We start from the raw sequence: 11,602 nt of genomic DNA on the forward strand, positions 1-11,602 counted from the left end.
CAACCCAGCCTGGGTAACTTAGCAAGTTGGTGAGACTCTAAGCCAAGATTTAAAAAATAAAAAGGGCTGGGGGTGTAGTTTAGTGAAAGGCCCTGGATTCAATCCCCAGTAAGAACCCCCTCCCTGCTGCCCATAAGAACAGAAAGGGGAGGCTGGAGATTGACTCTAGGGAACCTGGGGACCCTCCTGCAGGAGGTGGTCAAGGTCAGCATCACTGGCAACATCCTGTGGGCGTGAGGTACCCCTGAGAGTGTGACAGAGACTGGCCCCTCACCCTGAAGCCCGCAACCTTGGTAAGTAGGATAGTGGACCCCAAAATGTCCACATCAAAATCTCAGGGGTGACCGGGAATGTGGCTCAGTGGCACAGCGCCTGCCTGGCAAGCACAAGGTTCTGAGTTTGATTGCCAGTACAAAAAAAAAAATCCCAGGGACCTATGAATGGGTCCTTACTGGGGACAGGGCCTTGGCACATGTGATTAATTGAAGGGTCTCAGGCTGAGGATTTAGCTCAGTGGTGCAGCGGCTGCCTGGCAAGCACAAGGCCCTAGTACCCCTCCCCCAAATGTGTCTCAAAATGAGGTCATCGTGGGGTCTCCAGTTGGAAGTGAAGTCCAGGGCCAGTGTCCTTAGGAGAGCAGAAGCGGCGGCACAGATTGAGTAGAAAAAGCAGGTGAAGACAAAGGCAGGGCCGGCGTGCTGTGGCTCCAAGCTGGGGACCCTGGAGTCCCAAGTGTCTGCAGAGGCAGGTGGGACCTCCCTTCCTGGAGGAGGGGCGCAGAGTCCCCGCCCAGACCTCGGTCTTGGGTAATGGGGTCCTAAAGCATCAGATAAATTCTTTTTTTCCCCTTCATCCTTTTTGTGGTGCTGGGACTAACCCACATGTTAGGCAGCCAATTGCTCCTGAGCTCCACCTCCGACCCTTATTTATTTATTTTAGTTTGAGACAGTGTCCCCCTGAGTTGCCCAGGGTAGCCTTGAACGTGTGGCCCTCCTGCCTCAGCTTCCTGAATAATTGGTATGACAGGCATGTGCCTCTGAGGCTAGCAGTTGTGTGGTTTTACACTGGGTGCACAGATTTCTGCCAGCGCGGTAGCAATGGCTTGTGCACCCAGTGTAAACGAGAGGAAGCAAACCTTTGCTAATCGGGTCGGGATGCCGTGCAGGATACCTGGCCAGGTCACGACACTGTTGGTGTCACTAAAGCCAGGGAATGTCTAGGGGTTCGTCACAGTCGAGGGGCACAAGGAGGTGTGGTAACTAAATGCCCTTGGATCTTGGGTGGGGCTCCAGGCAGCAGGTGTTTTAGAGGAACAGCCAGTGGCATCAAAGTAAAGTCTGGAGATTTGTTTGTCTGTTTTTTTGGTACCAGGAATCGAACTCAGGACCTTGTGCTTGCCAGGCAAGGCGCTTGTGCCACTGAGCTATATCATGGTTTTTTTTTTTTTTTGTTTTGTTTTTTTTGAGACAGGGTCTTGGTATGTAGCCCAGGCTGGCCTTGAACTCCCAGAGATCCTCCTGCCTCAGCTACCCGAGTGCTGGGATTATAGGCATGTGCCACCATGCCTAGCTGGAGTTTACTTAGAAGACTGGAAAAAAAGAATAAAAAAGATAAGAGGACTGGAGGTACAGCTCAGTGGTGAGCATTTGCCTAGTATGTGCAAAGGCCCTGGGTTCCATCCCCAGTGGGGGTGTGGAAAGAAGGGCCAGGGTGGCTTTGGATTTCTAGGAGTAGGGGTTTCTACCATTTGCCAAGGGCCCAGGCTCAGGCTGGTGACAGCTAGGAGCTCAGTGTGGGAAGAATTCGGTGCAGGGTGAACTGGACATAGCAGGGAAAAGCTGAGGTCAGGCTCAGCACCTGGGGCCACAGCTGTGAGGCCAGGTGAGGGGAGGGGAAGAAGCTGACGCTCTGCGCGCAGCAGGGTTGGAGCGCATCCTGTCCAGCCCAGTGCCCATCCCTGTCCGTGTTGTGGGCAAAGCCTTCCTCCCAGGCCTGGCAGGCAGGAGGCGCTCAGAAGCTGCGACTGGGCCCTGCTGGGATTCAGTGTCTCTGGGGCAGGAAGTGCGGAGCACCCTGAGGGCGCTGTGTGGGCGAACACGGTGGCCAACCCCATGGCACTGGTTCCTGAAGTACTCACTGTGTCACAGAACCGAGCGATGCAGCCTGCACAGCGGATTGTCCAGTTCCAGAGCCGCCTCTGCTTGCTGGACGGCCTCGTGGATTTCTGGGCCAGGAGCACCTTAGTGACGTGACTGTGACTTCATGACGTGTTTTGAGGACTAGCAAAGAAATTCTTGCCAGGTTTATTTTTTTTTTGCGGTCCTGGGGATGGAACCCAGGCGCTGCACACTGAGCTCCATCCCCAGCTCTTCTTAGTTTTTGTTGTAAGACAGGTCTTGGTAAGTCACTAAGTTCTAGGCTGGAACTTGCCATCCTCCTGCCTCAGCCTCCCAGAGCTGGGTGATGGTGTGTACCCCTGTGCCTGGCTGATGTGCAGCTCTTGTGGGCCTGCTCCTGCCTGTGCTGTTCTGAGGGTGTCCTGAGTGTGTTGAGAGGACTGGTTCTGTGTGGGATCTCTGGTCAGCTGGGTGCTTGTGTCACTCAGCTGGTCCTTGTCCTGGGTGATTGTCCCATCTGCCTGGTTACCGCCCACTCAGGGGTTGAAATGCCTTAGTTGCCGAGGCTGGGCTTAGACTTTTGGTCCTCCTACCTCAGCCTCCCAGAGTGCTGGCCCGCAGGGGTGTGCCACCATGCCCAGTGGCTGTGGGGTTTTCATGTAGACTGTGTGTCACGTAGGATGAAATCATGAAACATACCATGTGCCATTTGTGTACCACAAAATACTTTTGGTCTTTGACTCACTTTCCCAAGGTGCTTAGGTGGTTCTCTTCCCCGCCCGTTCATGGTAGCTTGTCCTTCTTTCTCTTATCATTTTTTAATTTTTTTTTTTTTTGGAGACAGGATCTTGCTATGTAATGCTTGCTGGCCTTGAACTCACTTATGTAGCCCAGGCTGGCTTCAAACTTGCAATGATCCTCCTGCCTCAGCCTTCTGAGTGCTGGGATTATGAGGCATTACAGGCATGCGTCACCACAGCCAGCTCTTGTTTTGTTTTTTGAGACAGGGTCTTGTTATGTAGCCCAAGCCAGCCTTGAGCTCACAGCTATCCTGTCTCAGCCTCCCGGGCGTTAAGATTATAGGTGTGCACCACCAAGCTTGGCAAAAAATACATAGCTTTTAAATTGTGGGGCTGGGGATATAGCTCAGTGACACAAGTGCTTACCTGGTAAGCACAAGGTCCTGAGGTTGATTCCTGGTACCAAAAAAAAAAAAAAAAATTGTGGTAAAATAGTGTGGTTTCTCTTCAGAGCATATAAATCTTTCATCTTTTAAATTATAGTAAAATAGGGGTTGGGGATTTAGCTCAGCGGCAAAGCGCTTGCCTGGCAAACGCAAAGTTGTGAGTTCGATTCCTGGTGCCGGAGGAAAAACAAACAAAAAAATTATAGTAAAATAGCATAATATTAGAGCTGGGTGTGGTGGTTCATGCCTGTCACCCAGCACTCGGGAGACTGAGGCAGGAGGCTCACCAGGAATTCAAGGCCAGCCTAGGCTACAAAGGGAGTTGAAAGCCAGCAGAATTATGTAGTGAGACCCTGTCTGAAAATATCAAAAAACAGCCTAACCCATAACTTTTACCATCTTAACCATTTCAGAGCACAGCTCAGTGGCATTGAGACATCCACACAGCACTTTCTCATCTTCCTACAAGTGTCCGTGCCCATGAGACACAATCCCGCCCCCGCCCCAGCCCCGGCCCCGAGAGCCCAGTTCCTGTCTGCAGAGTCGCCTGTCCTGGGCGTTTCCTGTCCGTGGAGCCTGTGTTGGGAGCCCTGTATCTTGTGTCTGTCACTGAGCACAGCACCCTCAAGGCCCACCGGCCGCGCTCCTGTCCCGGCCGAGTGCTGTCCCGGTGTGTGGCGGGGCCTGTGTTGTTGTGTTCATCTGTGGCACTGGACTGTCCGAGCCTTGGCCAGCGTGGGCCAGGCTGCTAGGAGTGATGTGTGTTGTCCCACGTGGACGTCCGTGGTCATTTGTTCTGGGGGCACGGGCGGCCGGGGAGGCGCTGGAGCCCCTAGGGCAGCAGCAGAGGTGATGGCGAGGGCGCGGATGCGAAGCCTCCGGGGGCATCTGGAGGGAGGCTTGCGGGGGCTGCAGCGGGCGGAGCCGCCTGGGCTGCCCCTGCCCGCCCCGTGCGGCCCGTGTCCTTGACCACCCTCCGGAGGCTGGTGGCACTGGGGCCACACCCACACATGGCCCAGTTGGCCGCCTCTGCTTTCCGCTTATGGCAGTTGCGTGGTCCTCAGAGGTGTCCCTGCAGGGGACCCACATGCTTTGCGAACAAGCAGGAAAAGGTGCTGCAGAGGCCTTGACTGCTGGCAGGCTCACGTCCCTGGGAAGCATGGGCCAGGAGTGGTCAGGACGCAGGTCCCTGCGGCTGGGAACACGGGATGATGGGGACAGAGAACTGCTCAGGGGTCCTGGTGTCGGAGAGCTGCAGGCTCTCTCACCTCAGCTTAGGTGGCCCAACTTTTGTGTTGGGTCTGTCCCGCCACAGCAGCCAGGCCTGGGGCAGGGAGGACGGGTGGGACGTGGGCACGGAGGGATGGGTAGACGTGGGGTCGCTGGGCTGCATGGCTGCTGGTGGGTCGGCACCGCCCGCACCCTGGCCGGGCTAGAGCCTGCTGTACCAGTGCACGCTGGCCTGGCATCTGGCTGGCTGGCTGAGGTCCCAGGTGGGGTCAGGGCTGGGGCCACCAGCCAGGCTGACAGGTGCCCTGTCTCCTGCCCCAGGTTCGTGCTGGCCGTGGGCAGTGCTGTCTTCGATGCCATGTTTAATGGTGGCATGGCCACCACCTCCACCGAGATCGAGCTGCCTGACGTGGAACCTGCCGCCTTCCTGGCACTGCTCAAGTGAGCTTCTGGGGCCTGATGGGGTGGGGACAGGGGAGGCCCGCGGCCCCGGGCCTGCTCCAGGGAGAGCTCCAGAGCACTCTGGGGAGTGGACTGGCTCCAGCCACTACCTTAAAACAATTCTAGTGTCTCACCAACCTGCCTTTTGTCTTTCTGAGATAGGGTCTCGCTACGCAGTTCAGGCTGGCCTTGAGCTCACTTTGTAGCCCAGGCTGGTCTCGAACTCGCAACGATCCTCCTGTTTCAGCCTCCTGAGTGCTGGGATTACAGGTGTGCACCACCACGCCTGGCTACCCCATTTTTTGAGGGGAGTACTGGGAATCAAACTCAGGATCTTGCACTTGCCAGGCAGGCGCTTATGCCACTGAGCTATATCCCCAGCCCCTACCCCATTTTTTGAGGCAGGGTTTCACTGTGTAGCCCAGAACTCACTGTGGCCTCAAACTCACAGTGATCCTCCTGCTACAGCCTCCCAGAGTGCTGGGGTGACAAAGATGCACCACTGTGCCTGGCTTGCTTTTTTCTTTTTTAATCCACTCCAGTTGTGATTGTGTTCAGTGTGCTGTGGGTGGGGCATGGTCATGCACACATAACCTGTGACTCAGTTCGACATTTAAGATCTTGACAGTTACACAGTTGCAGTGGGGCTTGACCTCTGGGGCACGGGAGGAGGTGACAGGGAGGAGCCACCCGGCCCCCACCCGTTGCCAGCTCCCCTGCACGGAGGCTGGAGCCTGCTGTGCAGCCACCTTGCTGAGTGCCTGGTCAGCTTGGCTTTGATGTCCTGGTGGCTGCATCCTGCGTTGTGTCCCCAGCTCGGATAGCACCCATAGCTGGTTCCTCAGGGACCCTTTCGGCCCATGTCATGGGGCAGCTGGATCCTGCCAACTTTGGAGGTGAGGAGCTGGCCGGGTGGTCTGATGTCCCCCTCACAGCCCCGCCGCCCTCAGGTTCCTGTACTCGGATGAGGTGCAGATTGGGCCTGAGACCGTCATGACCACACTCTACACTGCCAAGAAGTACGCGGTGCCCGCGCTCGAGGCCCACTGCGTAGAGTTCCTGAAGAAGAACCTGCGGGCCGACAACGCCTTCATGCTGCTCACGCAGGTGCCCGGGGACGCGGGGACAGGATGCATCCAGGCGGGGATCACGGTGGGCGGATGGCCGTGGGTCCTTCCCTGAGGTCAGATCGGGTCTTGTTCATTGAATACTTTTTTTCCTTGCAGCCCTGGGGATGGAACCCAGGGCCTTTCCATTGAGCTACATCCCAGCCCTTTTCATTTTTGATTTTGGGACAGGGTCTCACTGAGACGTGCAAGCTGGGCTCAAACTAGCCACCCTCCCTCAGCCTCCCGGGTGCGTGGCGCGGTGGCTGTGTCCCGTCGCAGGGACGCGGCGGGTTGGCTGGGAGGTGCGGGGTCATGGGACACGCAGGTTTGGGCTTGCGGGGTCCGAGGGGCTGGCGGAGCTGGCGCGGCTGTGCAGAATGGGAGATGGGACGGCGGGCAGGCAGCCAGCGGGAGCCTCGAGCTCTGGGCTGACACGGACAGCCAGGGTCACTGAGGGGTCGATGTCCAGGTGGCTTCTGCCCCAGGGGTGCGATAACTGGAGTGCAGCTGCAGGGGACCGGCTGTCTGGGTCTCGTGCTGGGGGGACCTTGGGTCAAAGCTCGGTGGCTCCATTTGAACTGGTTTCTGTTTTGTGTTTGAGACGCGGCCTCACCGTTGTCCGGCCTCGCGTAGAGCTCGTGCTCCTCCTGGCCCGGCTCCCCCGGCTCCCCGGTAGCTGGCCTGACGGCCTGTGCCACCATGGCTGGGAGTTCTTGTTTCTCTTTTTCCTTGAAATGGCGTCTTGCTGTTCCGCCTAGGTTGGCCCCAAGCCCCTGGGCTCCACTGACCTCTTGCCTCAGTCTGTTAGGCAGGTGGGACAGCAGGTGTGTGTTGCTGTGCCCGTGGTTGTTGTGGCGCGGGGCCCAGGGGGACCGGGAGCTGCTGTCCTGAGCCGGGGCCTTCCCTCACCAGGCGCGCCTGTTCGACGAGCCCCAGCTGGCCAGCCTGTGCCTGGAGAGCATCGACAAGAACACAGCTGACGCCATCACCGCCGAGGGCTTCACCGACATTGACCTCGGTGAGCCAGGCGCAGCCCTGAGTCGGCGGGGCGAAGGGCGGTGCTTTGGGCTTGGCGCTGGTCTGAGCGGCCCAGGCAGACTCAAGCGGGACCCAGGACCTCCTGCTCCACTTGGCAGCAGACTCTGCGGCTCCTGGGGAGGCTTTCCTGACCTGGTGTCACCATGGTCCCAGCTTGGGGACTGCCTAGTCCTAAAAGACGCTCAGCAGACTTTGGTTTGTGGTCTGTGTGCCTGGCTTTGTCGGGAAGTGTCTGCTGCTAAGATACTCTGCCTTGGCCCTTGGTGGGTAAACGCAGCTGCAGGCGATGGGACAGGGAACTGACGTAGTGGTACCAGTGAAACTTAATTGACACACATGAGCCAAGGGCCGCGGTCACTGGTTCCTAGGTGAGGCTGTGGGCACAGCCAGCTTATGGCCATTCCACCCTCAGACACACTGGTGGCCGTCCTGGAGCGGGACACCCTGGGCATCCGGGAGGTGCGGCTGTTCAACGCCGTTGTACGCTGGTCTGAAGCTGAGTGTCAGCGGCAGCAGCTGCAGGTGACACCGGAGAACAAGCGGAAGGTGCTGGGCAAGGCCCTGGGGCTCATCCGCTTCCCACTGATGACCATCGAGGAGTTTGCTGCAGGTAATGGGTGAGCCCTCCCTTGGCGAGAGGCCTAGAGTTTCAGTGACAGTCCTTGAGTTCATTGTGGCAGATGTGAAACTGCATAAAGTTAGTAAAGTTATGCACTTATGCATAACATAAGTGCATAAAGCCACATGTGGTGGCACAGGCCTGTCATCCCAGCACTCTGTGAGGCTGAGGCAGGAGGATCACAAGTGTGGGGCCAGCCCGCACAACTTGGCAACTTAACCAGACTTTGTCTCAAGGTTAAAACATAAAAAGGGCCAGGTTGACTGGGATGACAGGCCTGTGCCACCATGCCCAGCCGGGGAAGGAATGATTTTTTTTTTTTTTTTTGTATTTTTTGAGACAGGGTTTCATTATGCAGTTCAAGCTGGCCTTGAAGTCACTTTATAGCCCAGACTGGTCTTGAACTCACAGCAGTCCTCCTGTCTCAGCCTCCCAAGAGCTGGGATTACAGGCATGTGCCACCACACCCAGCTAGGAGTGATTCTTTTGAAGCATGAGGGAAGCACCTGTGCGCTGTGTCCAGCCGGACATGGTGGGCTCTTCCTCTGTCGTGGCCTTTCCTGGCGGTGGCTTCTGGGGGGCAGGGTGCATGAGGCTCCTACCCACCTCCTGCAGCCCCTTGGCCAGCCTGTGGCTTGCGGTGGCAGTGCCCCACCCTTGTCCCATTTGGCTTCAGCCTCTCCCTGTCTCTCTGTGGTGCTCTGTGGGGAAGGCTGGTCAGGGCCCGCTCTCCGGGGTTCTTCTAGAAGCCAGAGCTGTGACCAAGGGCATGCTGGCCTCAGAAGCAGCTGGGAGCGACACCTCTGGGCACGACCCAGTGTGTGGACAGACAGGGCTCAGCCTCCACGTAGCATGAACTAGACGGTCCTGGAGCTGGTGCTTTTTTTTTTTTTTTTTGGGAGACTGGGTCTTGCTATATAGTCCAGGCTGGTCTTGAACTCATTGTATAGCCCAGGCTGGCCTCGAACTCACAGCAATCTTCTTGCCTCAGCCTCCAAGTGCTAGGATGACAGGCGTGTGGCACCACACCAGGCCTTTGGAGTGGGTGCTTTGACCCAGGGCTAGCACAGCTGGGGAACAGGGTCTGCTCTTGAGATTTTCCTTGTGAGCAAGTGAATCTGTTGCCCTCAACTGCTGAGACCCTGCACCAAATGCGAGGGCAGAACCCCCACTCCATGGCAGGAAGCACCTGATCCCAGGTCCCAGGAGCTGAGTCACACGTGGCACCCGGAGTACAGGGAGGGGAGCATCCCGCTGAGCCCTCCCATCCCCACTGCAGGCCCCGCGCAGTCCGGCATCCTGGTGGACCGGGAGGTGGTCAGCCTCTTCCTGCACTTCACGGTCAACCCCAAGCCACGCGTGGAGTTCATCGACCGCCCACGCTGCTGTCTTCGCGGCAAGGAGTGCAGCATCAACCGCTTCCAGCAGGTGGAGAGCCGCTGGGGCTACAGCGGGACCAGTGACCGCATCAGGTGTGCCTGTCCAGCCGCTCGCCTGGGGACAGCATGCCCTCTCCGCCCTGTTTGGCCTTTTCTGTTTGTCCAGTGTCCGGCTGTTTGCTCTGTTGACGCCGTGGCCTGTTGCCTTCTGCAGGTTCTCAGTCAACAAGCGCATCTTCGTGGTGGGCTTCGGGCTCTATGGCTCCATCCACGGGCCCACAGACTACCAAGTGAACATCCAGGTGAGCCCGTCTACTCCCCGTGGCTCTGCCCTGAGCACCCCGGGACCCATCGGCCCAGCCCACACCAGACCCTCCTCACCCGCCGCCACTCCCAGGCCAGCTGCCTCCACTGTCAGGCCCTGGCCGGTCCCCGCCCCAGGGGCGGAACCTTGGCAGGCATTGTGCTCCTCCTCCTGTCCCCAGATCATCCACACGGACAGCAACACAGTCCTGGGCCAGAACGACACGGGCTTCAGCTGTGACGGCTCGGCCAGCACCTTCCGGGTCATGTTCAAGGAGCCGGTGGAGGTGCTGCCCAACGTGAACTACACAGCCTGCGCCACGCTCAAGGTCTGAGCCGGCGGCATGGACCCTCCCCTGCCGGGACTCCGGGGCGCGGACTGGGGGCGACGCCCGGCCTTACTGTCTCACCTCCCACAGGGCCCGGACTCCCACTACGGCACCAAAGGCCTGCGCAAGGTGACCCACGAGTCACCCACGACGGGGGCCAAGACCTGCTTCACCTTCTGCTACGCGGCGGGGAACAACAACGGCACGTCAGTGGAGGACGGGCAGATCCCAGAGGTCATCTTCTACACCTAGGCCAAGCGCCCCAGGCATTCTCCACGCGTCCACTCCCTGCCACCGTTCTGAGCATCCAGAAAGGGTGTCCCTGTGTCCATGGTGACAGCGTGGCTGGTGTCCACAGCCCCGGTGGCCATGAGACAATCCCTCAAACACCGTGGGCTGGGCAGGGCAGTGCCTTCACCATGGGGCCCACGCTGGGCCAAGGGAGGCAGGCCCGTGGGGGTGGCTGTCCCCACTGTCCCTGCAGCTCAGGGCTGGCGGCCACTCACCCAGGCGGATCGAGCGGTGTCGTCTCCCGTCTGTCAAGTGCACATGCAATGCCTCAGGCCCCTTTCTGAGCTTAAAAGCCCGGGTGAGGGGTCCCACGGGTGCTGATTGGGGTCTTTCATTCCTGTCTGCTCACTGGGGACACCGGGGCTTGGCCAGCCATGTACCTGAGGCCTGGCCTGCAGGGCGTCCCCCTCTCCAAGACACTGGAGACATGGCGGTGGGACTCTGGTGGGGCTCGGGCCCCAGTGCTGTCCACAAGGGGCCAGCCCCTGTCCAGGTAACAGGTGGTTTGCTGTTTCCGTTCTGGCCCCACCCGTGGGCCAGCGAGGCTGTCAGTGTCCTCTGGACAGTCGCCTTGCACCAGCCCCTGTGGCCAAGCTGGGCCCCAACCCCGTGTGCCTCGAGGGAGAAAACGAGGCCGCCCCCTGAGGCGGGGCGGGACCCCAGCTGGCCTGGTGCGAGTTCCAGAGGCGCTGCCCGCCCCCTGTACATAATGTAGCCCCAGCTTGCCACCCCAAGCACCCACGTGACTGCCCCAGTGACTCCCCTGGAACCTGCGTCCTCCCTGAAGCCATGGAAGGTGTGGCCTCACACCCATCATTTTTTAAAATAAAGGAAAGAAACGCACTGGCCCCGAGCTGCTGCATTTGGGCCCCACCTGGCACCGCCGAGCCCAGGTGGTGACAAACCGCGCAGAGGCCGGAAAGTGGCACGAGGCCAAGTCTGCAAGGTGCCAGTTTCTCAGGAGGACAGCGCAGTGAGGGTGACACCCTGGGGTAGGTAGGGACGAAGCCAGGGGGCAGTGTCCTGAGAGGCTTGGAGGTCTGAGGGGAGCTGCACGTGCCCAACTCCTGCCGGCAACAGCGAGTGACTGGGCGCTGGCGTCAGCACCAGCCTGCAGGGCACTATTCAGAGTCCCCTGGTGAGAAAGGGCTGGACAAAAGCATGGAGCTGGGTGCCATGGTGAACACCTGGTACTCCAGCTGCTTAGGAGGCTGAGGCAGGAGAACAGCAATTCTAAAGCCAGCCAGGGCAACTTAGTGAGACCCTGTCTTAAAACAACTCACTGTGGGTGCTTGCATATCATGTGTAAGGCCCTGGGTTCTATCCTGATCACTGCAAAAATTAAAAAACCTGAAGCCCATTTAAGAAATTGGAGTTAGCAGAGGACTTACACATTTAGGACAGCAGAAGTCCTGAGTGGCAGTGCATGCCCATCATCCCAGCACTCTGGGACACTGAGGCAAGAGTGCAAGTTCATGTGCAGCCTGGGCGATGCAGCAAGACCTGGTTTCAAAAAGGTTTGGGTATGTAGTTCAGTGTACAGGTTTAATCCCCCAGTAT

The 11,602-nt window shown here is 58.5% G+C and overlaps 1 protein-coding gene across 1 annotated transcript in view; it reads left to right on the plus strand.

Annotated features, from left to right (window-relative positions):
- Positions 1-10,885, plus strand: part of Btbd2 (BTB (POZ) domain containing 2) — a gene marked incomplete at its 5' end in the record, with an annotated part of 13,069 nt that extends 2,184 nt beyond the window's left edge. The window contains 8 exon segments of the mRNA XM_005405935.2: positions 4,855-4,974; positions 5,925-6,081; positions 6,996-7,101; positions 7,534-7,731; positions 9,020-9,212; positions 9,334-9,421; positions 9,605-9,751; positions 9,842-10,885. Of these exon segments, the coding sequence (XP_005405992.2) occupies positions 4,855-4,974; positions 5,925-6,081; positions 6,996-7,101; positions 7,534-7,731; positions 9,020-9,212; positions 9,334-9,421; positions 9,605-9,751; positions 9,842-10,003 (1,171 nt within the window).
- Positions 10,886-11,602: the final 717 nt, after the last annotated feature.

This window comes from Chinchilla lanigera, unplaced genomic scaffold (assembly GCF_000276665.1).
Source record: "Chinchilla lanigera isolate Chin_1 unplaced genomic scaffold, ChiLan1.0 scaffold00094, whole genome shotgun sequence".
Taxonomy (NCBI): domain Eukaryota; kingdom Metazoa; phylum Chordata; class Mammalia; order Rodentia; family Chinchillidae; genus Chinchilla; species Chinchilla lanigera.